This window comes from the organism of the source record quoted next, unplaced genomic scaffold (assembly GCF_019419815.1).
Source record: "Pyrus x bretschneideri cultivar Hongxiangsu unplaced genomic scaffold, Pyrus_bretschneideri_v1 Contig6, whole genome shotgun sequence".
Taxonomy (NCBI): Eukaryota; Viridiplantae; Streptophyta; class Magnoliopsida; order Rosales; family Rosaceae; genus Pyrus; species Pyrus x bretschneideri.
This window is the reverse complement of record NW_025999798.1, coordinates 22,926-50,490: the sequence shown is the minus strand read 5'-3', so window position 1 is coordinate 50,490 and position 27,565 is coordinate 22,926. Positions and strand designations below refer to the sequence as shown.

At 36.7% G+C, this 27,565-nt stretch overlaps 5 protein-coding genes across 7 annotated transcripts; 2 read left to right on the top strand and 3 right to left on the bottom strand.

Moving 5' to 3' along the window:
* The first annotated feature begins 7,636 nt into the window (after positions 1 to 7,636).
* Positions 7,637 to 8,263, top strand: LOC103947124 (VQ motif-containing protein 20). The gene has a single exon (XM_009357981.3). The coding sequence runs from the start codon at positions 7,637 to 7,639 to the stop codon at positions 8,261 to 8,263; it is 627 nt and encodes a 208-aa protein (XP_009356256.2).
* Positions 8,264 to 11,647: 3,384 nt separating this feature from the next.
* LOC103947182 lies at positions 11,648 to 13,042 on the bottom strand. The gene has a single exon (XM_009358036.3). The coding sequence runs from the start codon at positions 12,796 to 12,798 to the stop codon at positions 11,887 to 11,889; it is 912 nt and encodes a 303-aa protein (XP_009356311.1). The 5' UTR covers positions 12,799 to 13,042; the 3' UTR covers positions 11,648 to 11,886.
* A 4,325-nt stretch (positions 13,043 to 17,367) lies between these two features.
* Positions 17,368 to 20,051, top strand: LOC103947122 (endonuclease 2-like). Of its 3 annotated transcripts, XM_048572334.1 has the most exons (10): positions 17,409 to 17,959; positions 18,115 to 18,259; positions 18,402 to 18,573; positions 18,659 to 18,766; positions 18,906 to 18,961; positions 19,026 to 19,109; positions 19,191 to 19,283; positions 19,376 to 19,443; positions 19,596 to 19,669; positions 19,777 to 20,051. In XM_048572334.1, the coding sequence occupies exons 1-10, from the start codon at positions 17,643 to 17,645 to the stop codon at positions 19,869 to 19,871; spliced, it is 1,212 nt and encodes a 403-aa protein (XP_048428291.1). In that variant the 5' UTR covers positions 17,409 to 17,642; the 3' UTR covers positions 19,872 to 20,051. The 3 variants fall into 3 exon arrangements, with proteins under 3 accessions (XP_048428292.1, XP_048428291.1, XP_009356254.1); XM_009357979.3 differs by having other exon boundaries at positions 17,411 to 18,259; XM_048572335.1 differs by lacking the exons at positions 19,376 to 19,443; positions 19,596 to 19,669; positions 19,777 to 20,051 and having other exon boundaries at positions 17,368 to 17,959; positions 19,039 to 19,109; positions 19,191 to 19,234.
* Positions 20,005 to 21,549, bottom strand: LOC103947123 (universal stress protein YxiE). The gene is made up of 4 exons (XM_009357980.3): positions 21,218 to 21,549; positions 21,001 to 21,092; positions 20,380 to 20,498; positions 20,005 to 20,290 (listed from the first exon to the last, which is right to left on the bottom strand). Exons 1-4 carry the CDS (start codon positions 21,468 to 21,470, stop codon positions 20,197 to 20,199), a joined length of 558 nt encoding a protein of 185 aa, XP_009356255.1. The 5' UTR covers positions 21,471 to 21,549; the 3' UTR covers positions 20,005 to 20,196.
* A 2,576-nt stretch (positions 21,550 to 24,125) lies between these two features.
* LOC103947121 (universal stress protein A-like protein) lies at positions 24,126 to 25,150 on the bottom strand. The gene is made up of 4 exons (XM_009357978.2): positions 24,862 to 25,150; positions 24,660 to 24,751; positions 24,456 to 24,574; positions 24,126 to 24,366 (listed from the first exon to the last, which is right to left on the bottom strand). Exons 1-4 carry the CDS (start codon positions 25,133 to 25,135, stop codon positions 24,288 to 24,290), a joined length of 564 nt encoding a protein of 187 aa, XP_009356253.1. The 5' UTR covers positions 25,136 to 25,150; the 3' UTR covers positions 24,126 to 24,287.
* Positions 25,151 to 27,565: the final 2,415 nt, after the last annotated feature.

The following is a 27,565-nucleotide window of genomic DNA, read 5'->3' as shown; positions in this document are numbered from 1 at the left end:
AACGTATATTAGTTTGAAATATCATCGTAGTCTCCAAAGAGTGTAGGAAAATTGTCACAATTTTTAGCTACAGATAACAAGGTTATGAATGTTCTGAAGCAATTATAGAACCTTCTGTGATGTGATTTGGTGATGTGAAGTTTCAGAATGAGATTATCCATTTGAGGTCGTTATCCAAATTAAGGCTTCAAAATGTTTTCCCTGGAATTCCCAGATTATGTGACTTCGATTTGGCATGACATAGATTCGTGGGGACCAACTATGTGCACGTACATCCTCAATTGGGTCCGCAACATATTTGGGCTCAGACCAAATTGTTAAATCGATGCATTTTAAGGAATAATTATGTGTTTGGTGCTAATCAAATTTTTTATTAGGAGTGTGCCAATTGTAGTATAATTTTTAGAGGATGCTACTTTATCTTACCCTAATTTGAATTACGGAAATAAAGATTAAAACTCGGATACGATAAGTACACCAATTTTAATTGATATGACTATGCTCACGTATGTTGAATGTGGTAAGTTTTTTTAGGAAGGATTTTTAATAAAGGATGCAAATTGGCTGACAGTGGCATGGGGATATAACAAGTGAAGTGTAGGGCGTGGCATGGCATGGTGGAATGGGACGGTTCTGCCAGCAATGGTGCCACACAAGAGGGGGAGACATTATTTCGAGGTCATCAAATTTTAAATTATTTGAATAATCAACAATTGATGTCAAATGTTAAACATCAAAATGATAGTTAATAGTTTATGTGGCAATTTGATATTTTGTACAATATTTTACTCCACACGATATGTTAAATAATAATATCATTTAATATTTTTTTTTATCTTTTTGTGGAGTTCAATGATTAAGGGAACCAATCAAATATTTCAAAAACATAACAACATTTATTATATATTATATTAATCTATTAAAAAATTATTTAATAAATTTGACATCTGTTGTCAAATTTGATAGCAAAAGGTTTTGCCTTCAAATAACTCAGCGCCATGTAAGAAATTGAAGGCTCAGTTGGAGAGAGTTTGCTGCCATTTTTTACTGTTGTATGCCTACATGATAATTTTGACATCTCCTTTAAGACCAATTACTCATCAATTTTCGAGGTTAAGTTCTCTGAACTGGAACAATATTTAGTTAAGATGCAACTACAATTTATAGAGATAGTTAATTATCGCGAGGATAAATGCTAATGGAACTTTCTCAAAAATCGGACTCTTTATAGACTCTTTGCTACTTCGTGCTTTTGACATGATATTTTATAATATTAACAAAGAAGTTAATGTTAAAATATGAGGCGGCTGAGTTTTTTTTTTTAAGTCATACTTTTGAGATAGTCTTTAACATTCCTGATATGGTGAAATGTGTTAGGGCGCAGCATGTGCAATGCAATGCGCATAAAATAGCACGTACAAATGGAAAATTGAGAAAATTAGTAATTTAATAAGGGGACCATGAATTATGAGTTCTAGCTAGCTGATCATCTCGTAACTAACACAAACAAACATGCGTGTACATATCCATTATTATTACACATTGCTGAGTATGTTTGTTTTGTTGTGTTACTCAAGAATCAACGAAATTACAAAACAAACAATATTATATAATGTAATTTATATATATAGAGGTTTGATCCACCAAGACCTAGCTATGCATGGAGGGAAATGGATTGTCAAAAACATGGCTCGCATTCGCATTTGCATTTGCCGCCATAAAAACTTTCATGTACACATGTAATGTCATGCTAACAGGATTCAAAAATCAATCACGTATTGTTACGCAAGGAAGTTAAAAAAAATACAATTGGCATTCTAGGTGTATGAAAGTTGTTCTAATCATTATGACATGTCTAGGCAGTTGAGATAGAAAGAGAACAGATAATTAAGTTGGGAAGTGGGTTTGCTCATATTGTGGCGCTTGAAAATTGAAATTTACATGTTGGAGGAGCTAGCAATGGTTGAACGTGGTGACTTGCTGGTTTTAGTGAAGCTGTCCCAGTGTGAATATTGCTTGAAAAATACAAAATAAAAACACACAAATAAAGAACCAATAAATCAATGGCAGAAGAAAGGGAATGCCTAAAACGGTGAACGGGAGATCCAAGGACGAGTGATCGAAAGAGTGAAAGACAAAAGCATCGAGAAGTGAGTGATCAGTCAGGCAGTCAGCTAATGTTCTGAAACATATTTTTATTTATAATGTATAAAATATGCGTGTGTGTGTGTGTGTGTGATCAGTAGAGAGAAGCATGATGGTTTTATTGCAAAAACCAAGAAGAAGAAGAAGGAAGAGAGAGGCCTTCTCTCCTCCCCTCTTCAACTGCAACTGCTTAATTCTGCTACCACTTTCTGATGATATACACAATATAGAGACTGGAGACGAATGGCAGAGAAATGCAGTGCGCGTGCGATTGCTTTGCGCATGATCCTATAACTAAGAACTAAAAACCCTAATAAAATAACAACAACTATATAATTTTTAATTTACCAAACAAATTGATATTTAAATATCATGTATTTTAATGCAATATTATTCTCGACTTGTGGTAATATTATTAGTCATTGTTTGAGCAGCACTTCATAGAAGAGTTACTGGGTGCTGCTCTGACCCCCTTTGCGTTTTCCAAGCACGATGACAGCCATGTGGACATGGGGTTTGCAATGGTGAGGAGTCACACCATTTTACTGCTCCATTAGCCCATCTAGAAGCTCATCTATTTTGACTGTTTTTGGTCCACCTTCTGAGTTTCTTTTCTTTTCCCTTAGGAAGATAATACGTGACTTCGAGTGTATACCGCTATTAGGAATGCATATATAAACATATATGGGAGCTGACTTTATAATTCTTTTTAGCTTCTCACACATTTCTTTTCATTTCTAATCATGAAATTAAATAAATTAAATAAAAATAATAAACACGATTCTACAAGAGTGTGTAGGATAAAAAAAAAAGATGGTATGTATTGAGAATGAATCTCACAGTGATGAGAGAAGAGACTTTCATGTGCTTATAAGTATTTGAGTTACTCTTCATATTACCAATTGATTTTATGATAAATTCCCAATTTTATTCATGGTATTCAAACAGGTTTTCTCATGTGGGAAGTCTAACGGCCACACGTGCTACACGTTACATGAGTTGTATTATTCACGTGTTAGTCTTGAAAATTACCACACACGAAGAGGCGTCTTGAGAATGAATCTCACATTGATGAGAGGAAAGACCTTGCATGTAAGAGATTTTTTAGTGTGATCGGAACACGGGGTGTTACACCACGTGTTACTATACAAATGGTGAGATATGTGTATTAAAAAGTTAATAGTTTAAAAAATAAAACTTTCCATCACTTATATCAAAACATGTGGTGTACTACCCGTGTTCCGATTACAAGAAAAAATTTCTCCTTGCATGTGCTTATATAGTTATATAGATAAGATACTCCTCATTGCCAACTTTATTCAACGTATGCCATTTTTCGTATGATATATCAAATACTGATCTTTTCTTTGTCGTACAATACAGACCCTGGGCATTGGACAGAAAATGGGCCGAATGCCCCAATCTGATAAAAGAGCCCCGGCCTTTTTGTTTACCAAAGAATCGAATCGAGAAAGCCCCTGTAATGCAGTGAAACAAAACATTTCCAAGGCCACAAAGAAAGCGTGATCAATGCTCTAAGCTTAAGCCGATTGATCAAAATACAGCGAGGTATCATGCTTTCGTGAGACGTACTCAAGGCCAGTCTAGAGATTTTTGAGGTTCGGAACGATGTTAAAAAATGTGCTCTCACTTTATATAAGAAAATTATTTATTTTCACACGTAAGACATCGATAAAATTATACTTAGAAAATCACTTCAAACTGAATAATTTAGAAACACAAAAAAACGAATTTATTTTGTATCGTGAGAAAAAAAACAAAAAAACTTCAGGTTTACAAGTAGATAGATATGAGTTTTGTTTTCCATCTGAACTTTTAAAGTATTTTTGTATAAATTGTGAGGTATTTTTTCTTATTTACTAACCTTGTCAATATGAGATTAAAAAAATAATGATGTTTTGAGTATTTAATTGATATGTATAAGTAATAAATGAGTATTAAATTAAAATTTTTGATGACACGTCATATGATTTGCAAATTTAGTCAAGCATTACTCTTTATTGAAGATTAGACTTGAATTGGAACAAATGTTTAAAAATAAATTAACAACCAAACAAAAATTTGAAAAAATTGAAAAGAATAAACATGCACTTAGCATTTCGAACTTAGGACCTCTCGTTAATTTTAAACAACAAAAACCATTGATTCTAATTAAACTTCTTGATTATTTAGCCAAATTTTTTATATTTATACTCTTATGAAAATAAATTTGTAAAAATTGAAAGGTAAAGCACACATGTTGTTTTGAACCCAAGACCTCCTTATTAATTTCAAACAACAAAACCACCAGTTCTAGTTAAACTTCTTTGTCATTGAACCAAATTTTATAAATATATACTCTTATAAAAACATATATAAATATACCACCCGAATAATTTTGGTGCCCCCATTTATTTTGGGCCCCGAACGGTCGTCCTGCCAGCACTGAGCCTGAACCGGGTCTAGACTTAATATATAGATAACATGGTTGGACAACCCTACACACGTTTTCCTCAACATAATAACATACTAACATAGGAGTTGGAAAATCGGGAGATTCGGAAAATTTTTTTTCAAACCTTATAATTTCAGTCCAATAAAGCAAAATATCTGATGATGGTTATTTTTCGTCTCGGTTATAATGAACGATGAAAAATAAACCTATGAAATGTCAGAAGAAGGAAAATTGTTAAGGTTCGAACGCAGCACAACTTGACCTTTGAAACATAGAGACCAAGATTATATGAAGCTCCTGATACAAACATACAGATTTGCAATCGACAGTCCTTTCTCATGGTCAAGAAAACGTTTGCTGCGGATGCCTAGGCTCATGTCTATTAACATTTGTTTCTAAAAAGGAAAGAAGATAAAGAATGGTTTCATTTATCCACTTCTTTTGAATCTTCAATGTTTTCCTTTATTTATTATTTAAACACATATTTATATTTTTAGAAAATAATAAGAAATGTCAGGTAAGTGGAATGATTTAGAAAATAATAAGAAATGTCTGGTAAGTGGAATGATCGTTAATTTTCTTGTGAAGGAATCTCTAGCACTATGGTTTAATGATATTTATCTTCATCTGTAAGTAAAATATTTTAAGTTTGAGTTTTATTATTGTTATGAAAATAAAATAAAAAATTATTGTGAATCGTCTAATAAGTTGTGCAGCACTACAAGAAATGTCTGGTAAGTTGGTAACTCTTTATTGTATCCAAATTTGAATAGTCTAATAAGTTGTGCAGCACCTGAAATCTTAGAAAGCCGTAGTCATCATACCATCTCTTAGATAAACCTGATGAAATATATATCACCTCAATTTTCGTCATGGATTACGATCATGACGATGAAGGACGACAATGGAACAATGTCTTCCTCGGTTGCTGGTTATTGACTGTGTACGCAGTTGTTTGATAATATATTTTTAAGTTATAATTAACAAGGACAACGTGTGAGTTTCCAACTAACTAGTGTTGAGTCACTGGGCCAGAGGCTCACTCCACCCTGGTCCCTTTGCACTGGACCACTACGTAATATTAGACATGTAATTCTTCTTCAATCAAAATATGAAACTCAAAGGGCTCTTATTTTTATAGCCAAAAACACTTTTAATTGCTTTTGATACTTATTTTTATAAGTTCGGTACTTAATTGTGGCTAGCACATGGATTTTTAATAAAAACATTAATTTATAATAAAACACCATTAGCGCATGCGCTTATAAATTTTTAAGAAGCAGCAAAAATGTGCACGTTACAAAGAAGGATGTTTTCCAAAAATGTCACCACACAAAAATTAAGTAGAGCAGTAGAACCGTAGAGGGGTGACCTTGACGGTGCGGCTAGCTAGATTGATCACTGCATGCACGTCAAAAGGGAGACTGAAGGATGGGGAGTTGACGGTCCTTCGATCATTTCTGCAATTACAAGCCAGGCTGAACGAACGAGGATAAATTTTCAATTGATTGACTTTGAAAACGCAGCAGTTCATGAAATATATAGCTGGATTGAATTGTGTCTTTGCCACCATGATAATATACTTGTCAAATGCTATGTTTTGACCAAAGACAAAAAATAAGTTAGTGAACAAGGTAAACTACAAGAATTTGACTTTACTGATCTAGGTCTAGAGAATACGATGATATAACATTGAAGTTTATAAGGAAAAAAAATCGAATAAAAATACTATTCAAATTAGTCAAAGCTCCAAATTCAAGTTCTTGAAAAGTATAAAAAGTCTCAAGATATTTTATTAGAAAGTTTGACTATAGTTTGAGGCTGACAGAGGGGATTTGCCCTTGGCCCCAACTAATAGTCATTCCTCACCGTAAAACTGATTAAAATTTCACTTAATTATCTGCAATTAAAGATCAAGCAGTGAACACCATATGCATATGATGTACACACAGAAAATAAATAAATAACAATAAATCTGTAATTTTGCATATATACTGGTAAATCTAAAGTCTTAAATAGTTAAATTGCCTTCCATTCACTGAACTCAAAAAAGGGAACTTCCCAATATTCACGCCCAACTCTGTTGAGGAAATAAGGTGGGAGCTCAACACAAGTGTCAAGAGCCGCGCAGGCTGTATAACTGAACTTCAAGCTGCTAATAAAACAGTGCTGTTTCCAAAAATAAAAAATAAAACAGTGCTAATAACATGCTTTTTGTTTTATTTTTTACGATACAATATTTAAAACTAATTTAATCTAATAAAAAATATTTGAGGTGACCACTTAGCCTAATCGAGGTGCTCGAGCATTATGTTATAACGTTCAAGTATGTTATACTGACTATCTAATTAGCGTCAGACTCTTAATATATTACAATTTCTCAAATATTATATGTGTGTGTGTGAACACCAAGGAGCGCATGCAGAAGGGCCACAATTAATAAAATAGAAAAAAAGAAGAGAAAAAAAAATAGTTTTGCTTGACCGAGCGGCACCGGCGTTGCGTGTGGCAGCCAACAAATGCGCCCAAGAGGACAACCAAACCTCAAACATAAGGCAAAAGGCAATGGACGAATGGGATACCAGTTTGCCAATATTCTTCCCAATTAATAGTATTATTCTTTTGTATACAACTATGATAAATGTCAACAGTCAGAAATGTTGGCTTGGCTTCCATTCTTTCTTTCATACTCTCCTATATATCACACATCTCTCTCCCTCTAATCAAATTAATGTCATCCTCTCTCTCTCTCTCTCTCTCTCTCTATTTGCTATTCGAAATCTTAATTAGTTTCTTGATTAACTGATCCTTTCATTTTGGAGCTACCTAATTACTATTAAGATTAGTTAGTTAGCTTAATTAGGTAACAGATCATTGAGCATGAACCCTGCAAAGTTCCAGCTGGGTGATAATCGTCAACTACAACATTCATCCATTAGGAGGGGCCAGATGATGATCAACGGAAGCCGTCCCTCCCCGTTGAAGATCAACCGAAGCTCCCATCTCATCCACAAACCTACCAATAACTATCCCCGCATGGCCGCCGCCAACAAGACGGAGAAGCAACACCACCAGCACCAGCAGCAGCGGCAGCCGGTGATCATCTACACCCAATCTCCGAAAATCATCCACGCGCAGGCGCGCGATTTCATGGCCTTGGTCCAAAAGCTCACCGGCCTCTCGCGATCCGATAATACTCACGACGACGTCAACGACCAAAGCCAAGACACTGACACTACTCATGAAGATCATGCAAACGTGAAAGTTTCATCATGTCAAGACGACCATATCGACCATACAGACATTACTAAATCTATTATTAGCCGCAGCCGTGATGGAAACGAGTCGTGTTCGGATCTGACGGATGAGATTAATTGTGGTGGTGGGAATTACGATAATAATAGTATGATTAATAATGTTCAACATCAAGTGGGGAGCTCATCATCTTCCGGATATTCTCCCAATGCCATGTTCAGCAACCCTAGCCCGTATTTTGCAGATATTCCATTGTTTACGCCGACCTCAAATAATTCAGCGGATTTCTTCTGCCCGCCAAGGCCGCTTTACAGATTCTCCGATTCCTCATCGCATGCGTCTCCGAACTTCGGCGGTTCGATATCTCCATCAATGTTCAAGTTCATCAAAGGACTCCCAGAATATTGACTACATGATGAACAACTAATAAGCAACTAGAGGATTATCCAATCGAGCTAGTTAGTTATTTGCTACCACTGTTAATTGATTCTTTATCTGTGTCTTTTATTCAGTTTTTTTGTATGTTGATAGAAAAAGTCCTTTGCTTGTTCATAGCTTAATTCATTCATTAATTCATTCATGGTTCTTGTTTTGTTAATTAGTTTTTACTCCTTAACTTAAATGTGGGTATGGATTTCTGGGATTTTAAATCTCTACATTTAACCTCAATTGGGTTAGGGAATATATTGAGTTACCATTGGCAGCTGGAAACTAAATATATTGACCCTTCTGAAATTTCATAAGGTTTTGGGTACTTAGCATTATCAAACTTTATGACGCATATACGTTGACATGTTATATAATTCTGCACCACTACTGCATTAGAAACAGGAAGCCCTCTGTGCAACTTCCTGTACGCCTCGAGTCTTGACTTGACCACGAACCACATCCACACGAGTAGTCTGGAAAAACATGAATACTGGTTTGACGATGCCACATGTAGCCGGGCTAGTAGCTAATTGAATCTTGTTTTAGTTAAGATCCTGTTTGGACCCAAAATGACATTTTGGGGCGAGGGGATTATGGGCTCGGCCCGTATACAGGACATCAGGTATCTCAAAATATTTTCAAGAAAAACCCAGCCTAGTGAGGTTTGGTCGAATCCTATCAAAACACAATCTTATCTAAATAGAAGGGTCGGTCGAGTCCTAGTAGAACAAGGAGTCCTCAAAGGCTAGTTATGCTTCGACTAAGGGTTAAACATGGACGATAATAGGGTGGAATTCAGAATCTTACATGAACTAGGGTTGGCCGAAACCTATTTGGATTCGACCAAGGAATTATAGTTCGAGTGGGACTCTAAATCGACCATGCGGAACTACTACTATCAATAGAGAGGGGAGGGTATCATTCAAAGCCCCTCCAAATCAACACACAAATCTGCGTTGCGCAAACTCTCACTCTACGCGAAACCTCTCAAACATCTTTAGATTTTTTATTTTACCCTTGTTCACCAACACATCTTCAATTTGGATAAACAACATTAGAGTCGTAGAATCAGCCAACCGATGATCACCTTCAATTTGGATAAACAACACTACTTCGAGACCAACTGCTTATTTATCTAAGCCTCAATCAGCAGGAATCTCTAAGTCCTTGTTGGAAGAGATCATCTCCTTGGCCTTCTCAACGAAGTGAGGTGTTACTAAGTTACCACATTTGGCACACTGAAAACTGAATTTGATAGTAAACTTCGCAGAACTAACAACGTTGTCTTCAGGTTCTAGAACTCGAAGGCCAAGAAGTATTCCTTCCTCGACCGCCGTCGCAAATTTCAGAAGTCATCAGTACGCTCAATGCCACATCAACATTCATTCACTCTCCAGCTAAGCTCAGCCGACGAATTGGCATGCCCTGCATTCAACCGAATGACATAGGCTAGGCATTTTTAGGGTCAACAGATCCACATGGTTTACATTGAATTTTGGGATTAATAATATGATTTACCACGTGTGTGGTTTACATTGAAATTTGGGATTAATAATATGATTTACAACGTGTGTGGTTTACAAAATTAACCTTCAATTACTGTTTGTTTTTATTAATTTTTTTTATTAGATGCGTACCGACTTGTAGAGATCTATAACTAGTAACCATATGCGATCAAAATGGCCGCGGAAACAATTAGGGAAGCGCATCCACTTTCGTTCACGACGGAGCATAAATAAGATAGAATGTGCAGAAGAACAGAAAAAGTGGGAAAATCATTTTTTAACCATTAAACATAGGCACAAAATTGGGCGATATACAAATGGTGCTTTATTGTAGTGACGAAAAACAATACCACATATACATCTTGGTACGAGTTCAATCTCTATCGATGATTCATAGGATGCGAGTTCGATCTCCACCGATCCTATTTCTTGCCTAACATTTAATAATTTAAAGTGCTAACGTTATCATTTGTCAAAAAAAAAATAGGGGTTACAATGTCTTCAGATCATCCTAGGCGCACCAAATATCCATTTTGAGTTAAAAGACAGACATGTGCTCCAAAATGGTTTGAGAAAAAGTCCGATCAACAAAAAATGTTACTATGGTCCGTGGGTTTGCATGGGTTAGGCCCAAAGCTAAACAGCAATCACACATTTGACTCAAACCGTCGGGAGCCCCCTTTGACAACGCCTACGACATATTCTGGTACTAAAATAATCTGTGGGATTCCGGGAAACGACGTGCGTTTTCGTGGGAAGAAAATATAAAAATGGTCACGTAACTAGTTAGTTGTGCCCTGCAAGTTACCTTTGTGTTAATCATGGACCAAGTCTAGCATAAGATAAGCATGCGAAATCTGGACCTATCTGTCATTAGAAAATTAAACTTCCTGCTAAATGTGGAAATTTCAAAAAAACGTAGGATGTTCAGGTTGTATTTCTCTTATCCATAAGGCGGATTATATAAAAATAATACAAGAGTGCCATACAAGCTGCATTGAAGCTTCTTCTCTACAAACTCGTAGGAAGTGTGAAGAATAAGAAGCTAGATCTAGCCACTCTAACACTTCCAAGTTATATATATGTACTCGTATGTATATATATGGGTGATTGAGTAGTCCCGATTATGTTTCATTTTTTTGGAGGCAAACGGTTTATTGCTTAACCATAACATCTAAAAGATATGGATCTTTTTCTATCTATATAAATTTGTTGCCCCTCTCAGGATTCTCATGCTCCAGAAAGCTAGATAATGTGATGTTGATTAAAGGGAGAGCACAACATGTTATGTGAATTGTAGCATGATGTTGAACCCATTGCATTAGTGGCGTTGCTATCTACTTTTATGAACCATGCTTCGCTGCTGAAACTTAATCACAAATAGACAAGCGTCTAATTATAGTTTTCAATTTTAATTATTCAGACACATGTTCATTTGTGATTTAACTTTTCATCGGCAAAGTAAGGTTCTACTTTTATGAGGCATGCCGCATGAACAATTGTACTTTCAAACAATGGCATCGCAGATTACATCCATCTTTCTGTTTTTTTTTTCACAAGCATACACAATTTATTTGGTTGGTGAGATTCTTTCCGGCCACATTCAACATTGAAGTTGTATAATACACAATTTATCTTTTATATTTGTTTAACAATTAACAACCAAAACACACGGCAAAGAAGAAGATTATCAACTCAACTGTCAAGCCTTCGTCACCAAGAATTTAGGTTCTTTTCGGATCTCACAGTTCTAAGCTGATGATAAAGTAATCTAAACTGTTGAAGATAGGAAGAGAGAGATATGTACAATTGATTTGTATAGTGAATGAGTGAACGGATTAATGAGACCATACAATTAAAAATGAGTGATCCGAATTTTTCTTTATTGGCTTCAAACTGCGAGATCCAAAAATGATCTCGATTCCATAACCAGAGGAAGCTAGTATGAAGCTTGTAATTTGCCATTTTTCTGTTGATTACAAGCTAAAGAAAACCAAATTGAAGGGTAAAAAAAATGGTAAATCCAGGTAAATAATATTAAAGGATATTTACAAAATAATGACCTTGCATTATTTTCTGTTGTTTCGTACTAATGATTTACAGCAGATAAGACCTAACCGCGCTACAACACCGTATCACGGCCGAGTCACATGCACTCATGGCTGATTCGTCCGTCACAACAACGGCGTCGGCGTCCCACCACGTATCGTCCACGTCAGCCTCCGTTACACTCCCTAACGGCGACGCCACTTTCCTCACGTCACCGACCGTCAAATTGCCGGTTACGCCATCCTTGACGTAGACTTTCTCCACGCCACCAGATGCCACTCCAACTATTCTTCCGATCTGCGGGCCCCACTCGGCGAGTATCGCTGGAATCCGGCATCCGACGCGCGCGTCCCAGACACCCATAGACACGAGCCCCGACGGGGCTGAGTCCGCGGACAAAAACGTGGCCGGCGACGATGCGTCCCAGAGTTTTACGACGCTATTGCCTGCCGTGAAGTCGGACCACGATAATCGATGTCCTCCGAAGCTTCGGCGGCGGCGGAGTCCAAAATTATGATTCTGCACTACGTCTTCGCCGTAATAACCCGAGCCTTTGACGTGGAATTGTTCATCTCTCCCAATCGAATGACTTTCCTCGTCGAACGATATTTCGGGTTCCAAATCTTCATCGGATAAGGAGGACGCCGAAGAAGCAGAGCAGATATCGTCGTCGTCGCTGACGTCCGAATACTCGCCGTCGTGGAGCTGCTGATTAAGCTGCTGCGGGTCTAATATCCGGAGGCGGCGGAGACTGATGACAAAAATGTTGATTATAGTGATGAGGGTGCCGAAGGAAGCTAGAATTGCGAGGACTAGAGCTCCCCATGTCCAGAAACTGTAAGCTTGAGAGACGTTTTGGATTCCGGGAAACAACAAACTCTGCGAAAGAAAAGATGGGTCCGGCAGCGAGGTCAGGCGGGACGGAAGATCGGAAATTATGTTAAGCACCGGAATTTCCATGGCTGAGAGCGGTGGTGAGAGGAAGAGGACGAAGTAGAAGAAGAAGGGGAGGAGGTTTGAGGAAGGAGGGGCTTTGCGATTATATAGACTCGAAGAAATTACTTGGAAATTTGGAATGAGGGAATACCAGAAATTAAAAAAATGTTTTAGTTGTGAAGACTGATGTAGAACATAACGACTTGGTATGCAAGTTTCAGGGACATCCGTTCCACGTCAGAAAAGCGTAGCGGTCCTTTTGCAATTGTAGTACAACGTGGCTGGAAAATGTTGAATTATGTAAGGAACTACGACTTCTTAATTCACGTATTATAATATATGTAATTAATACATTATAAACACGTCATTCAAATATTATTAAGAGCATATGTGCTTTACTTATGCACATTAGTACGAATTCTCATTCAATAATTTAAAATAAAACCCTAAACTGCAATTAGTATGTTACCACGAAGGATCAATAACTCCCAAACTACAATTTCCAGTCAAGTTTAGACAAATTTAACATAAATCTAATTGTATAAAAGAAAGTTATATAATACAAATAAATCCACCAATTACAACAAGAAAGTATATTACGTATAATCAAATATCAATAAATATTTAAGTTTGAATCTTTGTTTCTATCGTTTGAATTAATTTAATATATATCACTTGCGTATGAATTAAAAATATGATAAAAAGTGAAGTCATGTTAAAAAGGCAAATAGTCACACTAAATAAAGACTTGTCGTGTCAAAAACAAATTGGATCATTCATGGAATTCGGTGTGGCTGACTCATTGGCAGCCAGCCAGGAGGATGTGATCTCCGCTTTTACTTGCAGAGCCGGTCCAAAACCTTTGTTGGTCAGGGACTAGACGGTTCCACACTCGAATATTGACACGTAGTCAAATCTCATTGCTTGGTCATCCTAACGCTTTTTTTGTTGGTATCTATGTATTTTGAGCTGCTTTAGGTAGAAAAATGCCAACTTCGCTCTTAAAAGTATGATTTTTTATTTATTTATAAATTTCCTGTCAATTCATAGGATAACATTAAACATATTATATATTAATTGTGTAAAAAAAAAAAAAAAGATAGCATAAAGTCTATAAAGATTCTTTTTAGCATATTTTTGTCAATAATTATTATTGTGAAATGAGAGTACAAGTGTCACATCTCGGCCCGGGCCCCCACCACAATCCGAGCCCGCTCCACTACCGTAGCACGATATTGTCCGTTTTGGGTCCCGACCACGCCCTCACGGTTTTGTTTATGGGAACTCACACGAGAACTTCCCAATGACTCACCCATCCTGGGAATGCTCTCACACGCTACTTGTTTAACTTCAGAGTTCCCATGGAACTCGAAGTCAGTGAGCTCCCAAAAGGCCTCGTGCTAGGTAGAGATGAGAATATACATATAAGGATCACTTCCCTTGGCGATGTGGGATGTCACAATCCACCCCCCTTAGGGGCCCGACGTCCTCGTCGGCACACCACAGCCAGGGTTAGGCTCTGATACCAAACTGACACACCCCGACCGAAATCAGGGCATGTTGGCAGTCACTCTCTCGTGACGGCCAGCATGCCTTGATTTTGGTCGGAGTGTGTCAACAAGTGCTAATTAAATTAATCATTTAATACTTTATTAACCCGTAATATTTCAGGCCACTTTATAAATTTATATTTAAGGTTTAAACACTTTATTTATTTTAATAGCAAGTGATATAACTAATTTAATTTATACTAAATAAAATTTTGAGTTTGGGTCATAGTAAATTGAAAAGGAAGATTCGGGCAATTCACTATTGACAAACACTTCGTTTTTCAGTTATTCATTCAAATATTATTTTCACAAAATTCGTCCAAATCATATATCATTTAGCTATTTAATCATTATCGTGAAGATTTCATTATACTTCCAGTAACATTGTAGGTGTCTTACTTTTCTTTTTCACGATTAGGTATTCACTCATTATCACCTGAACACTAATGAGAATTAGCGTGATTACAATTAGCATTGGGTTGGGCTTTTTTTTTCTTCTTATTTTAGAGGTGTGCCGGTGTGTGCCCTCTGTTACACGATTTAGTGACTCACCGACCATGATGGAGAAATGTCGGTGCCATTTCTGCACTTTTATAAGAAATTAATCAGACGCACCTCCTTTCTGGTTTTGGTATAATTTCAATCCCAATGTGTTTCGCATGGTGCGCACTTCTCCGCTAATACACAGCGACAGCTACCCTGTCAAATCCAAAACAATCATTACTTAATGTAGAGATTAAGGGCTTTGATTTGAGGCCCAATTAATTAATCAGTGCAAAACGAGGTCGTTGAGTCTGGTTTCTTCTTCAATTTCAATGGTTTACCAAGCAAAAGGTAGGTAGAAGGTATATGCTCCAAATACACACATCATTATGGTCACGATCAATATGATACTATAACGATATCAATGAAGCTTTATTATTGCAGCTCACACATCATGATCACCATCTTGCTCGTTATGTCCTATCCTCATCGTGCGAGTGTGCTTGGTTCGAAGAATCCCTCGATGTAATTATTGATGTTTTGTTGATTGACAGTAGGATTTAGTTTTGCAAGAGTTTTCCTTGTCTATGTAATATGATGTTGCTTTTGAATTGCTATGAATACAATATCACATTGTTGCTTTAAAAAAATAAAAAAAAACGTAGTTTACCAATTTGTATTCCGAATATGGAAAAATCTCTAGTTTTTGTGTAAATGGAAACCAAATCTCAAAGACCACTAATGGGAACTCAACTAGTAACAACAACGAAAATATAAAAATAAAAAGAGACGAACTAAAAGTCAAGTTAAGCCAAGCCAAGCGGGATAAGTCCATAGACCCAATCATCCAAAAAGTCTAAAACTAATTTATGGGGGGGTATGAAGCAATATTTTTTGGGACCCCTTTTTATCTTTTTATATACCTTTTAATTTTCGTTTGTTAGATCAAACAAATTAAAAAATTGCCAAAAAACATAAATTAATATAAAGTGCATAAAAAATAAAAAAGAGTGAATGAATAACACTGGTAAATGAAATCAAATTACTTGGTGAAGCTTCTAATTTTATTTTCAAAACGTATAAAAAGTCAAACCAATCCCTGGTACGTAGAAATAATTAGGAGGTGGCAGCTGATGAAATTGAAAGGCATATAAAATATGTAACGTGAAATGCATTGATTTTAATAAATATATTGTGCCAAACTTTACGCGTACTGGAAGAGAATAATTATGACCATCCCATCCCCACAAAAATATTGACTTTGAGATTAGATTATACAAAGACTATGATCATATTCTGGTCATTTCTTCTCCTTTTTAGTTGTAATTATCAATCATTTTATTATAATTAATTCGGCATAATAAGGTCTAAGTTTGATCCCATCTACACATTATTTTCTATTATTAACAACCCAACGACCAAAAAACAAAATCAAATCAAATCTCAAACTCAACTCGCTTTATGTATTTGAAGATGCATACAAGATATGCGTTGAAAATCTCACATATTTTATGTTCCAACTCGTTTTTTCTTTATTTCTTTCATCACATGATTGAAGAAAGAGTTACCGAAAAAAAAAATGTGTTACATGAAAGTTCTACTTATATTGCCACTAATTTTTTCTCAAATACAAGATGTTCATTGATTAATTAGAAGCAAATCTTCACTTCTACAAACTTTGAATGTTAAAAGAATTTTTTGTACATTCTCTTCGAGATCAAACATAGTATTGAAGTTTCAAGAAAGCCGTATAAGTAAATATATACGCAACAGAAAAGTGGGCTAATCCAACCAATCTTGCTTGCACAATGGAAAGAGCCACCATTTTATCTCTCCATCGAATCATAATGTTTTGATCTACGATTTCAATTCTTCCATGTTCAAGCAATAGTTAGTATATTGTTCAATTGAGCTAACATCCAAAATATGGAAGAAAAAAAATGTTTTCACTACTTTACCGCCCAGTCAATTTTGTTCCACTTAATCTCTGTTTCATGGCCACATATCTTTCTAGCTAAGGAGTGTGAAACATAGCTAATCTTTGCTTTTCAAACTATTGATTTGAATTCAATTTCAGCATATGTTCAATTCAATCTATGAAGTTGGTCCCAGAAGAAAAGGGGATGAAATTTGAGATATGAAAATTTGAAGCTGGACCGAAGGCGATTTCGTCTTCATGTTGAAATCCAACGAAATGGGCCTACGCTGTTGCTGTTGTTGTTTTTGTTTTGCATGGATCGTGTGCTCAAGACCCACAGTTTATTCAAATTTCTACCCAAGTTGAGATGGCCCATCTTAGTTTCTGGGCCTACAGCATTATTTACAAGAAAATGACGTAAAAATATTTTTATAAAAAAAATAGCTTAAGAAGAAAATAATATATTATGGGTGGAGGCAGGAAAATGTTAGGTTAGCCCTTCTCTAGCCGTATGTTTGCCTTAAGACTTATTACTGAACATGCATGATCTTCCACGGTCACATCTCTAACAATTATTATAGTATAAGATGGATTCTAGTATAGTTATGCAGAGATAAATATTCTTAATTATTTGAGCTACAAGTCAGTTGCCATCGAACGACAAACCTCTCGATTTGGCAGCTTGAGCGCCTGAGGAGACATCGACCCTAGCCTCTCCACCTTAGTTGCATATGAAGGATCATGTAATTAACAATTTGACAGAAAACAAGATTAATGAATTCTCCCAATTAATCACAGATCCAAGAATGCATACAGAACGTACGTATGTAGAAGAAAAACTTAGACAATCCAAACGTAAATATTGAAATGTATTTCGAGAGTTCCAAGGAATTTGAGGGAAAAATCTAAAAATACTAATGCATGAATCACCCGCTCAAGAACCTGCATCAACGTTGATGCCAAGTCAAACTGAGAGAAGCTTCAATCCAAGACTTAATGTAAAGATTGAGAGAAAGTACAGGAACTCCGGGATACTTTGGTACATTCTGTTTGCTTGGCTTTCTACGGCACGTACCGTAACCGTTACATTCCCACCTCCATCACCATTTCCCGTTTCATATAATCTCTTCCTTTTTAAAAGTTGCCTTCCTTTTCAAGCACGCAGCCGATTAGTGTGTGAACGCAGAGCCACCATTGTCGTGCTTGTAAAATGTCATCCACATGATTCAATCAGGTGAAAGCCTATCTGCATCCCTGCCAAAAACAAAAGTTAATTTATATGTAAAATGACATCCACATAATTCAATATAAATTTCCTTTCCAATTTGTGTTCTTATTACCAACTCTAAAACCAGAGAAAATCCGTCATTTATTAGCTGCATTCTTCAGAATTCTTGTTTCTTGGGAGGAAAGGGAGGCAATGGAGTGTGGCAGGATCAAGATTGTTATTACCTTGTGCTCGCTGCTCCTTCTTTTTCCTGTGATTCACGGCTGGGGAACTGATGGGCATCTCACAATTTGCAGAATTGCTCAGGTTCTTACCCAACTCTTATTTTTCTCCAATCTCGACTTAACCAAGTTGGCTAGAGTAAAAAAGATGTACCATATTTTGCCTCTGGGTTAAATTTTTAGCAACGGTTCGGGCGTGTTTTTTCTTTTGGGTGATGTGATGGCAGTCTAGGCTGAGCACGGTGGCGGCGGATGCGGTGAAGCAACTGCTTCCTGACTATGCACAGAATGACTTGGGCAGCCTGTGCATATGGCCAGATCATGTCAAGTTTATTTACCACTGGTCATCTGCCCTTCACTATATTAACACTCCTGATGTTTGCAATTACCAGTACAATAGTATGTTCCTTTAAACATGTGATTAGTGTGCACGTATAAATATTAATTCTAATTAATAATGTAATTACTAATGATTAATCTCCAGGGGACTGCAAAGATGAGACTGGAGAGAAGGGGCGTTGTGTTGCGGGGGCAATTAACAATTATACCACTCAGCTTCTCACCTACAGTAGCCATTCTTCTCAACCTAAATGTAAATCCTTTCCTTTTTCTAGATAGAGATGATCATATCAATACATTATCGATGATATATCAGATTCCGTTCCATAGTTGGTCTATACGATTTCGTGACAATATTTTGTTATTTAACTTTGTTTATATTGTGATATCAGATAACCTCACGCAGGCGCTTCTATTTCTTTCCCATTTCATAGGAGACATCCATCAGGTATGGCACAATCTGTATAACCAAACACAAATGATGTGAAGTTACCCTTACGCGTGTTACGCAGCCTCTGCATGTAGGTTTTGGTCCGGACAAGGGAGGCAACACAATTGATGTTCACTGGTACGCAACGAAGCAAAATCTTCATCATGTAAGTCTCATTTGCCAGTTCAAAATTTCCACAAACTACTACTAAACGTAATTAAATTTTCAAATTTTACGGTGCATACAGATATGGGATTCCAACATAATTGATACAGCAGAAGAGAGATTCTACCATTCCAACGTAGAAGAACTAATTGACGCGATTAAACAGAACATTACGGTACCTTACAACATCAACTGCCGTAGAATATTTTCTGAAATGTCTGAATCCTAAAGTCTGTCCTTTGATGCTTAATATTTCTTTGAAAACAGACTGAATGGTCAGATCAAGTTAAGGGTTGGGAGACCTGCAGCCTAAACAAGACAGCGTGCCCCGACGTGTATGTATTATTCGCTTATGTTACAAATTTGACGAGACTTTATGTTTTCGAGCCTTCTGGTTGTGTTAAGTTTCTGTTTGATGATAAGATCAGCAAGGCTCGGCCTGAACGATTCGCTAACCAAGTTTAATTACCGGGGTACTTATTTGCAGATACGCATCTGAAGGCATCGAAGCAGCTTGTGATTGGGCATACAAGGGTGCAGATGAAGGTTCAGTGCTAGAAGGTAAGCATGAATGTTTTGAATTTAGTGGTAGTGTATGCTCGTCTGTTCGTTAAATTGAGGAGAAAAAAAAAAATGAAGAGAATAAATTAAACATTGTTAATTTGCAGACGAATACTTCCTCTCCCGGCTACCAATAGTCCATAGGCGGTTAGCTCAAGGTGGTGTCCGTCTAGCAGCCACTCTCAACCGCATCTTCGGGTGACAGAACACTTGTTCTGCTTGAAGTTAACAAGATTTCCAGAAGCTTATATGCCTCTAAATTTAAATATATTGCACTTGTAGTTATGTTGTTATCTATTGTTCTAGAAATATCTTTGTTTCAAGCACTTGAACAATTACAAACCCTGTATAATATATCTTACTGCTTAATTAGTTTCTTACATCGTTGTTGTTCAATCGATACCAGTGTCATCCAAAACTAAACACAATAGTCAATCGATAGCTGAATCATCCAAAATCTAAACACAATATGTTCCACTCTATTCTTTTGATGTAGAAACATTCACATACTGAATACAAATCATATGTCAAGCAAGAGCTTCAGCTTTTGATTTCTTCACGACGAGGACAGGGCACTTGGCGTACTGAACACAGTAATCGCTGACGCTACCAAGAATTGCCCTGGCTCGGCACATCAAAATCGTCAGACCCCTAAATGAAATGCAGGCGCACACACACAAAAATAGAAAATTTGATGAAATGATACTAACCTTTGGATTTTTCCGAGCCCACGCTCGCCTACAATTAGCAGCTTGATGCCGTGTTTTTTGACAGCATCACATATGGCAGCTTTCGGATCTCCAACTTCTGTGACTGTCTCTGCATTTACCTATGGAAAACAAAATGGTACACTTAAATAAATGTTTCACAGGGGTGGAATATCCCAAAGATGCTATGCATCTGCAAGGACCTCATCAGAGCACCTTGATGGGCTTAATTGCCATATAAAAAATATGGATTTTGTGAAAATTCAAAGTTGAATAATTCATTGTACCTACTACCTAATGCATGTTTAAGAGTTTCTGGAAGGGCTAAAACCGGTTACTAATAACCAAAAGTGATTTCGACAAAGTTTGGTTAACATAAAAGTGCTCGGGTCACAAGCGTTTTTTGGAAAAACACATATTAGGTACTTCTTCAATAAGAACTTTTAAGTAATTCACTAAGAAGTAAGATTTTTAGTAAAATCGCAAGTGCTTTTGCAAAATCAGCTATAGCAAAAACAATAAGCAGGGAATCCAACAAAAGCAGTCTCAAAAGAAGCACTTGTACGAAAAGTATAATTACAAACATAATGTTTTGTGACTGAAGATGAAGAACTGTGGCCTTACCCCACGACTAGCACAGATCTGCTTAGCTTTCTCCAACAGTGCCAACGCAAACTTCCTGTGACTTTCTTGGGAACAGTTAACAAACTCCTGACCTGAATTCCGTAACACGAACAACAAACAACTTGTCAGAAGATTTCAAATCTCCACTTATGTCTAGGGTATCAACCTTAAAAAGAACAAAAGAAAAACCCCATGAAGAAATTCTGAACAACTTAACTGGAAGACGTAGGATAGTACATGCGAGCAGCGCCGAGCGACGCCGAGAAGGTGATGTTGCCGTTGGAGGGAGTCTGAGCCATGAAGATGGTCAAGGGCGAGTCGGTTATGGAGTCTTTGAGGTTGTCGAGAACCCACATGAGAGCGTAATGACTGCTCTCGCTCTCGTCAATGGCCACCATCACCTTCTTCTCGGCTCCTTTTGCAACCGCTTCTCCCATTCTTTCTTCTCCTCTTGGAATCGCCTCTCCCATTCTTTCTTCTCCTCTTGGAATCGCCTCTCCCAAATCTTTTGCTTCGGTTTTTCGTTGGCAAAACCAAGGGCAGTTGTATCTCTATTTATCAGATTTTTGGGATGGATTTTGTCAAAATGGTAGTTGAAGAAACACACTACGGGTTTTCTCAGGTCAAAACTGCCAGTCAAACACCTAGTCCGACCCCACATATTAGGATTTAGATAGGTTTGCTCTGTTTTCATCGCATGAGAATCCTCTAAAAGCATTTAGAAATCCTCCGATCACGTTCGTTCATTATACATCGTACGGTTAGTATTTGTCAGGTACTATTTTTATTTAATTTTAAATAAAAAATTACAATAATTTCTGATCGCACGATGTATGATGAACGAATATGATTAAATAATTCTCAGAATCTTCACAAAGAGAATCGGAGAGGATCCTCATTCATAAATTCGTCAAGTTTACGTTTTACCGGTGCTTCTAATTATGAGAAGGAGAAACACAAAATTCTGAATGTAAAAATAAATGTCCTTAACTAGCGGTATTACAATCAACTTGCTAAACAATAAAACATTTTGATGTAGGTGCGCGAGTTTACTAGAATCTATATTTGAAATGCTAACTTTGTTACATGCAAATCATTGGTACGTTATGTAATTTTAATTCGGATACATACTAAACTACTAATACGTAGTTATGTACCAAATCGTTAGATACATTGTGTAATTCTAATTCATTTTTCATATTGGTACATTTCTATTTAACATGCATACAATTTAAAGTTGAAACACAGATTTTATTGGGTACGTTGGAGAGTGAAAAAAGAGAGGATAAAATTGATGACCCGGAAATTAGGTTCCGAAAATGATTGTAGAGCTGTATTAAATTAACCAATTAATTTTGATTTTTTAAAAAAAAACTTTCTAATAGCTACGATAGAACAATACTTGCCTACTCAAAGATGAGTAATAACTCATTTTCAAAATTTCTCAAAATTGTTTGTTCTCAATTTATAGAACTTCGTGAATAATCAAAACCATTCATATTATAAATCATCCTATAAAGATCACATCCACAAAAAAAATCAATTAAAATTAAGATTAATCATCAAACTGTTTATAACAAATGAATGACATTGGTAAAAGTATTATGAACCGTTTATGTATTTGCTACAATATATTGACTAAACAACCTTAGTTTTAATTTATTTTTTCTAGAGATGATCTTTATTGTGTGATTCATAATATGAACGGTTCTGATATGTAATAATACCATTTGTTCATAAAAAATAAAAATAAAAATACAGGTGAAAGCACCTTAATAATTTTTTTTTTAATATACATTAAATGCTGATATGTAAATAAATAAATTAATGCTTACGTTGACTCAGATTAAAGCACCTTAATTAAAAGCTTGAAAAGCGTAATTAAATATTAAAAAAAGCATAAATATTTAGTCTCAAAAGTTCTAAATTAAGCCACTTAATTTGAATTTCTCCTTGACTAAATTGGCCTCAATTGTGACAAACGTGAAAACTTTCTAGTGGGCCGCCCTACAAAGTCCAATCACTACGTGTCGCATTTCCGGAATTATGAAACGAATTTTTGACGTGCGATGTTTATCTTATCCATGCATTATTTTATTGATTGGGCTACTACCATTTTGGAAAAGACATCATATCCGGATTCTTTGCATCAAATACGGCTAATTATTAAATGAGAGATTATATTCACGTACTTTAAATTAACACTTGATAAAAAAACATTAAAAAATTAAAAAGGTGTGAAGGAAGTAATTTAGGATGTGTAAATAAAATCCCTTCTAAATTCAGGCATTTGAAATTTGATCAAACGACTACAAACATGAGATTTCTTTAAAAATTATAATAACTTTAACCGTTAGATCAAATTTCAATGGTCCAGATTTGAGAATTTGATGGATTTGGTGAAAGAACGTGAGGCATTACTAGTTAACTGTTGGACATGATTAGTTATTGATACATAACACTTTACCGCACTGACACAAAAATAATTACGTTAGTACGCTCCAAGTTCGATCTTTACTGATATTTCTTTTTTCTAATAATTAGTAATTTAACCAACTAACATTATTGTTTGTCAAAAAATATAAACTTTGATATTTCTTTAAGATATTTTTTTAGTGTGTCTGGAATATAAATTAGTATACCACATGTTATTATACAAATAATGAGATACTTATCTTGAAAAATTAACAACTTCAAAAATAAAATTTCACTCTACTTATATAATAAGGAGGTTTAACAAAACACTTCCGGTATTGTTCACTTTTAACAAAAAATCACATTTATACCTTTCCTTGGTACTATTCATTATACCTTTAAAAAAGGGTTTTCATTAAAAATGAAGTTTTTTTAAACTTTTCGTTAGTTTTCTTTACATAATAAAAAAAGAACTTTTCGTTAAAAGGAAAGTTTTTTTTAACTTTTCGTTAGTTTTCTTTATATAATAAAAAAAGAACTTTTCATTAAAAGTAAAGTTTTTTTGAATTTTTCGCTAGTGTTCTTTATATAATAAGATATGATGTGCAACTAGTGTTGCGCACAATGAAAAAGTTCCAGAATGTTGCTTTCAATCAAAGTATAGTCCACAATCAAGATATGAATCATTGATGTTGGCCAACACGTGTCACTTAATCAAACCATAAAATACATGCTTTATTCAATCATGAAGTTTCCTATTATTACATGACTCTAATTTCAACAATTATCAAGCAGCACGCAACATTTTCTTGCGGAAGATGCAAGTTTGGTTTTTGGATATTAACTTGAAGAACAAGAGAACATGTAAGTCTTCAATCCCGTTTCCTCACAACAAGAACAGGACACTTAGCGTTCTGTACGCAGTAATTGCTTACGCTTCCCAAAAAAGCCCTGTCCCAACAGAACATATCAATCAGAAAGCGATTTTCGCACTTCGTTTTAAGCCATCTACACACCAAACTGAATAAGAACGCACATACCTTTGGATACCTCCGCGACCGTGGCTGCCTAACACAAGCAACTGGATGTTGTGTTTCTCTACTGCTTCGCATATCACCACCTTCGGATCGCCTACCTCTGTCACTGTCTCTGCAACAATCTGCACAGTCGAAAACGAGGAATTTTTCGCAAAATCAGATGTAGTTTTAGGAAGGAAAAGAAAGGAACTTTGATTGTATTTGTACCCCATGTTTGGCACAAATTTCTTTAGCACTCTCCAACAAAGCCAGCGCCACCTTCTTGTGGTTTTCAAGCAAAGATGTTACCAACTCAGCAGCTGCACAATGTATAGAGAAAAATCAGAAAACAACGGCTTGATCAAGCATACAATTACAAACCGGTAACTCCAACAAAATAGGTAGTGAGATTAAGATTTAGAGACCCTACGGGCAGCTCCGTAACTGGCAGCATAAGTGGAAGCGAAGTCAATGGGCTGTGCGGTGAACACGACTAGCTGCGAACTCTGGATGGTGTCGCGCAGATTTTCGAGCGCCCAATTGAAGGCGTATAGGCTAAACTCGCTTTCGTCGATCGCCACCATCACCTTCTTCTTCTCCTCATGCTTTCCCTGCTCCTCCATCCTCTCTCTTTCTGTGTCTTTCACTCTCTTTCTTTGCAGACAAGGCAAATCACATTTGCCTGTGCCTGCCTTGATGGTCATTTAAAGTCACGACAGCAGTAATGAGATGACTTGTCATTCCTGCGTGCCTGCTCCTAGCAAGTCCTAACTACGAGTCAAAACTACAAGCACACACGTGGTGTCCTAGTAATCCAACTGCCTTGTTCGGAGGCTCGACCTAGTTGGTCACAATTCCAATCTTGCCCGGTTCTAGTCACCGAATGGGCTCAGATCCCATACTCACAGTTCAGACTCACAGTGGCCCAATGCCTGTAAGGTGTTTGTTATGATTTATGTCGAGCCCGTCAAGATGCTTCAAGACCCACAATGGCCCAATGCCATAATGCGAGCAGCTGAGGAGCCAGCGAGCCCGACCTATTGACAAAGTCATCTCCAATCGAAGGAGAGTCGAATGGCTCCTTTTAGTCCTATAGTTTATAAGAAATTATATTTTAATGAACAGTGTTAAGCATATTTTATACCATTGGTAACCGAGAAGGTCAAGGGACCATAGGCCAAACATGTCGAGATGTAATTGGTTGTGCAAATTTTAGATAGGATTCTTATCTACGTAACACTTCTTATCTTCAGCTTTCAATGTTGTAGGAATGATGTAAGTATTTATAGGAAAAAAAATTAGAATTTTTTTTTTAACTTGTCCAAAAAAAAAAAATTCTAATTTCAACGGTAACCTGACGACATCATGACATTAGCTAGGGCTGAGTTGGAGGGCTGACAAAATGTCAAGCTTGATATTTTGGCGTTAAAGGGTTGGGCTAGAGGGTTGGCTGGAAATGGCCAACCCATTGGCCTGATTTGGGGGTTTGGGCTCGGTGAGACCCATAAGCAATTTGGCCTAGCCATCGGTTGGAGATAATTTTTGTGTCATTCCGAATTATTTTTAACTCTATAACTCTTTGGCCGTGTCGGTTGGAGATGGCCTTATCTCCACTCTAGTTGCACGTACCATGTTAAGGGATACAAACATGCGTATCGATATCGTGGTAGAAAAATAAAATCTTAAAGATATCCAGACGTAATTACTGAAGCATACTCTGAGAGGTGCGAGGAATTTGAACCACAAATCGGACAATGCTCGTGCCTCGCCAATGCAGGCAACTGCATCAGCGCTAATGCCAACCCTTTCCAGAAGTTCATGATAACCTGATCAAATATTGAAGCACAACAACTCAGTTTGTTTAAAAAAATTGTAAAGATTGAAAAAGGAGTTATTAATGACACCGTATTGGTCAAGTTCATAATCCCTGACTTTGAGCTACACATCAAGGAACTCACTCATTCTGCCAAGTCAAAAAAGGCCAAGTCTTTACTCTACATATTAAGAAACCCCTAGAAATTAGGTCCAATGGATAATCATTTTGCTTTTACAATGAAAAATAAAAGCTAAGAACGAAATGGTTATCAAACGAGTCCTTCAAATTCTAAAACTCTGACTGATTTTGGGCACATTGTACAATTTGATCTCACACTCAACGAAACCATTACTAATTAATTTACAATGGTATAACATAGAGAATGCCGACAAATTAAACAAGGAAACTGAACGTTTTTAGGGAGTACCCTTTGAGACCTTTGAAATCGAATGCGAGAGCAGTGCAGCTCCTGACGGTGGGGAGTGATCGGAGAGGTGGCCACTTCGTCGGGAAGGAAACTGACTGATGGCGGAGGTGGAGCGACGTCTGGATGACACGCGAGTAGGAGGGGAGGGTCACGTGGGTGGGGTCAGCAATTGAAAATGCCCGCAGGCCCTGGAACCGGAACATCTCTGCAGCTCCGCTCAATCAAAAGTGCCGGGCAGCGCTTGGAGGAGAGAGAGAGGTCTGGGAGGTTTTGTTTGGATTCTTGGAGCCAAAACCCAAGCAATTTACATCACATTAGAAAGTAATAAAATGTTTTAGTCTGGCATGAAAAAAGTTTTGCGGCCCATTGGTCTATTCTTCTTGAAGTGAATTGGGCCATAGTTGAGATTGGATCCAAATATATGGAACGAATAAAGAATGAATAATAATTTTTAATTTTATTTTGTGTGTGAGTAGTAAGTTTAATTCGTTATTTGTAGAAGTGCTCCACGAATGATATAATCGGGACACTCACACAAGTTTTTTCCACCCACGTCAACTATAACTAGAGTCTAGAGTCCCTGAAACCTGCCCTTTTCGGGAGAGCAACTTACATGGAACGGGTTCACTGTCACGTAACGTCCTGATTTAATGATACATTTTCATGTGGAGAAAAATTTACACATAGTAATTTATTATTGGACAAAGAACGCCACATAATTGTGAACTCGTTCCATGTGAATCATGCACGATCCCAACTATCTATGTTTAGATAAATGTCCCAACAATCCAAGTTTAGGTAATGTCCCTTTGTTTACCTCAGTGGCCAATTAGGGGATTCATAGACAATGGTGTACTTTTCTATACTATACACCAGTCTCAGCTGCCTCTC

Bases quoted from the DNA above. Each gene is read 5' to 3' on its own strand.
- LOC103947124 (XM_009357981.3), top strand. From the start codon at position 7,637: ATGGCCGCCGCCAACAAGACGGAGAAGCAACACCACCAGCACCAGCAG.
- LOC103947182 (XM_009358036.3), bottom strand. From the start codon at position 12,798: ATGGAAATTCCGGTGCTTAACATAATTTCCGATCTTCCGTCCCGCCTG.
- LOC103947122 (XM_048572334.1), top strand. From the start codon at position 17,643: ATGCATGAATCACCCGCTCAAGAACCTGCATCAACGTTGATGCCAAGT. The intron at 18,260-18,401 runs GTTCTTACCCAA...ATGTGATGGCAG, and splicing joins CAATTTGCAGAATTGCTCAG to TCTAGGCTGAGCACGGTGGC. The intron at 18,574-18,658 runs GTATGTTCCTTT...ATTAATCTCCAG, and splicing joins TTGCAATTACCAGTACAATA to GGGACTGCAAAGATGAGACT.
- LOC103947123 (XM_009357980.3), bottom strand. From the start codon at position 21,470: ATGGGAGAGGCGATTCCAAGAGGAGAAGAAAGAATGGGAGAAGCGGTT. The intron at 20,499-21,000 runs GTAAGGCCACAG...TGTTTTCCATAG, and splicing joins AGATCTGTGCTAGTCGTGGG to GTAAATGCAGAGACAGTCAC. The intron at 20,291-20,379 runs GTTAGTATCATT...GTGCCGAGCCAG, and splicing joins GGGCTCGGAAAAATCCAAAG to GGCAATTCTTGGTAGCGTCA.
- LOC103947121 (XM_009357978.2), bottom strand. From the start codon at position 25,135: ATGACCATCAAGGCAGGCACAGGCAAATGTGATTTGCCTTGTCTGCAA. The intron at 24,752-24,861 runs GTAGGGTCTCTA...TACATTGTGCAG, and splicing joins TGCCAGTTACGGAGCTGCCC to CTGCTGAGTTGGTAACATCT. The intron at 24,575-24,659 runs GTACAAATACAA...TCGACTGTGCAG, and splicing joins AAATTTGTGCCAAACATGGG to ATTGTTGCAGAGACAGTGAC.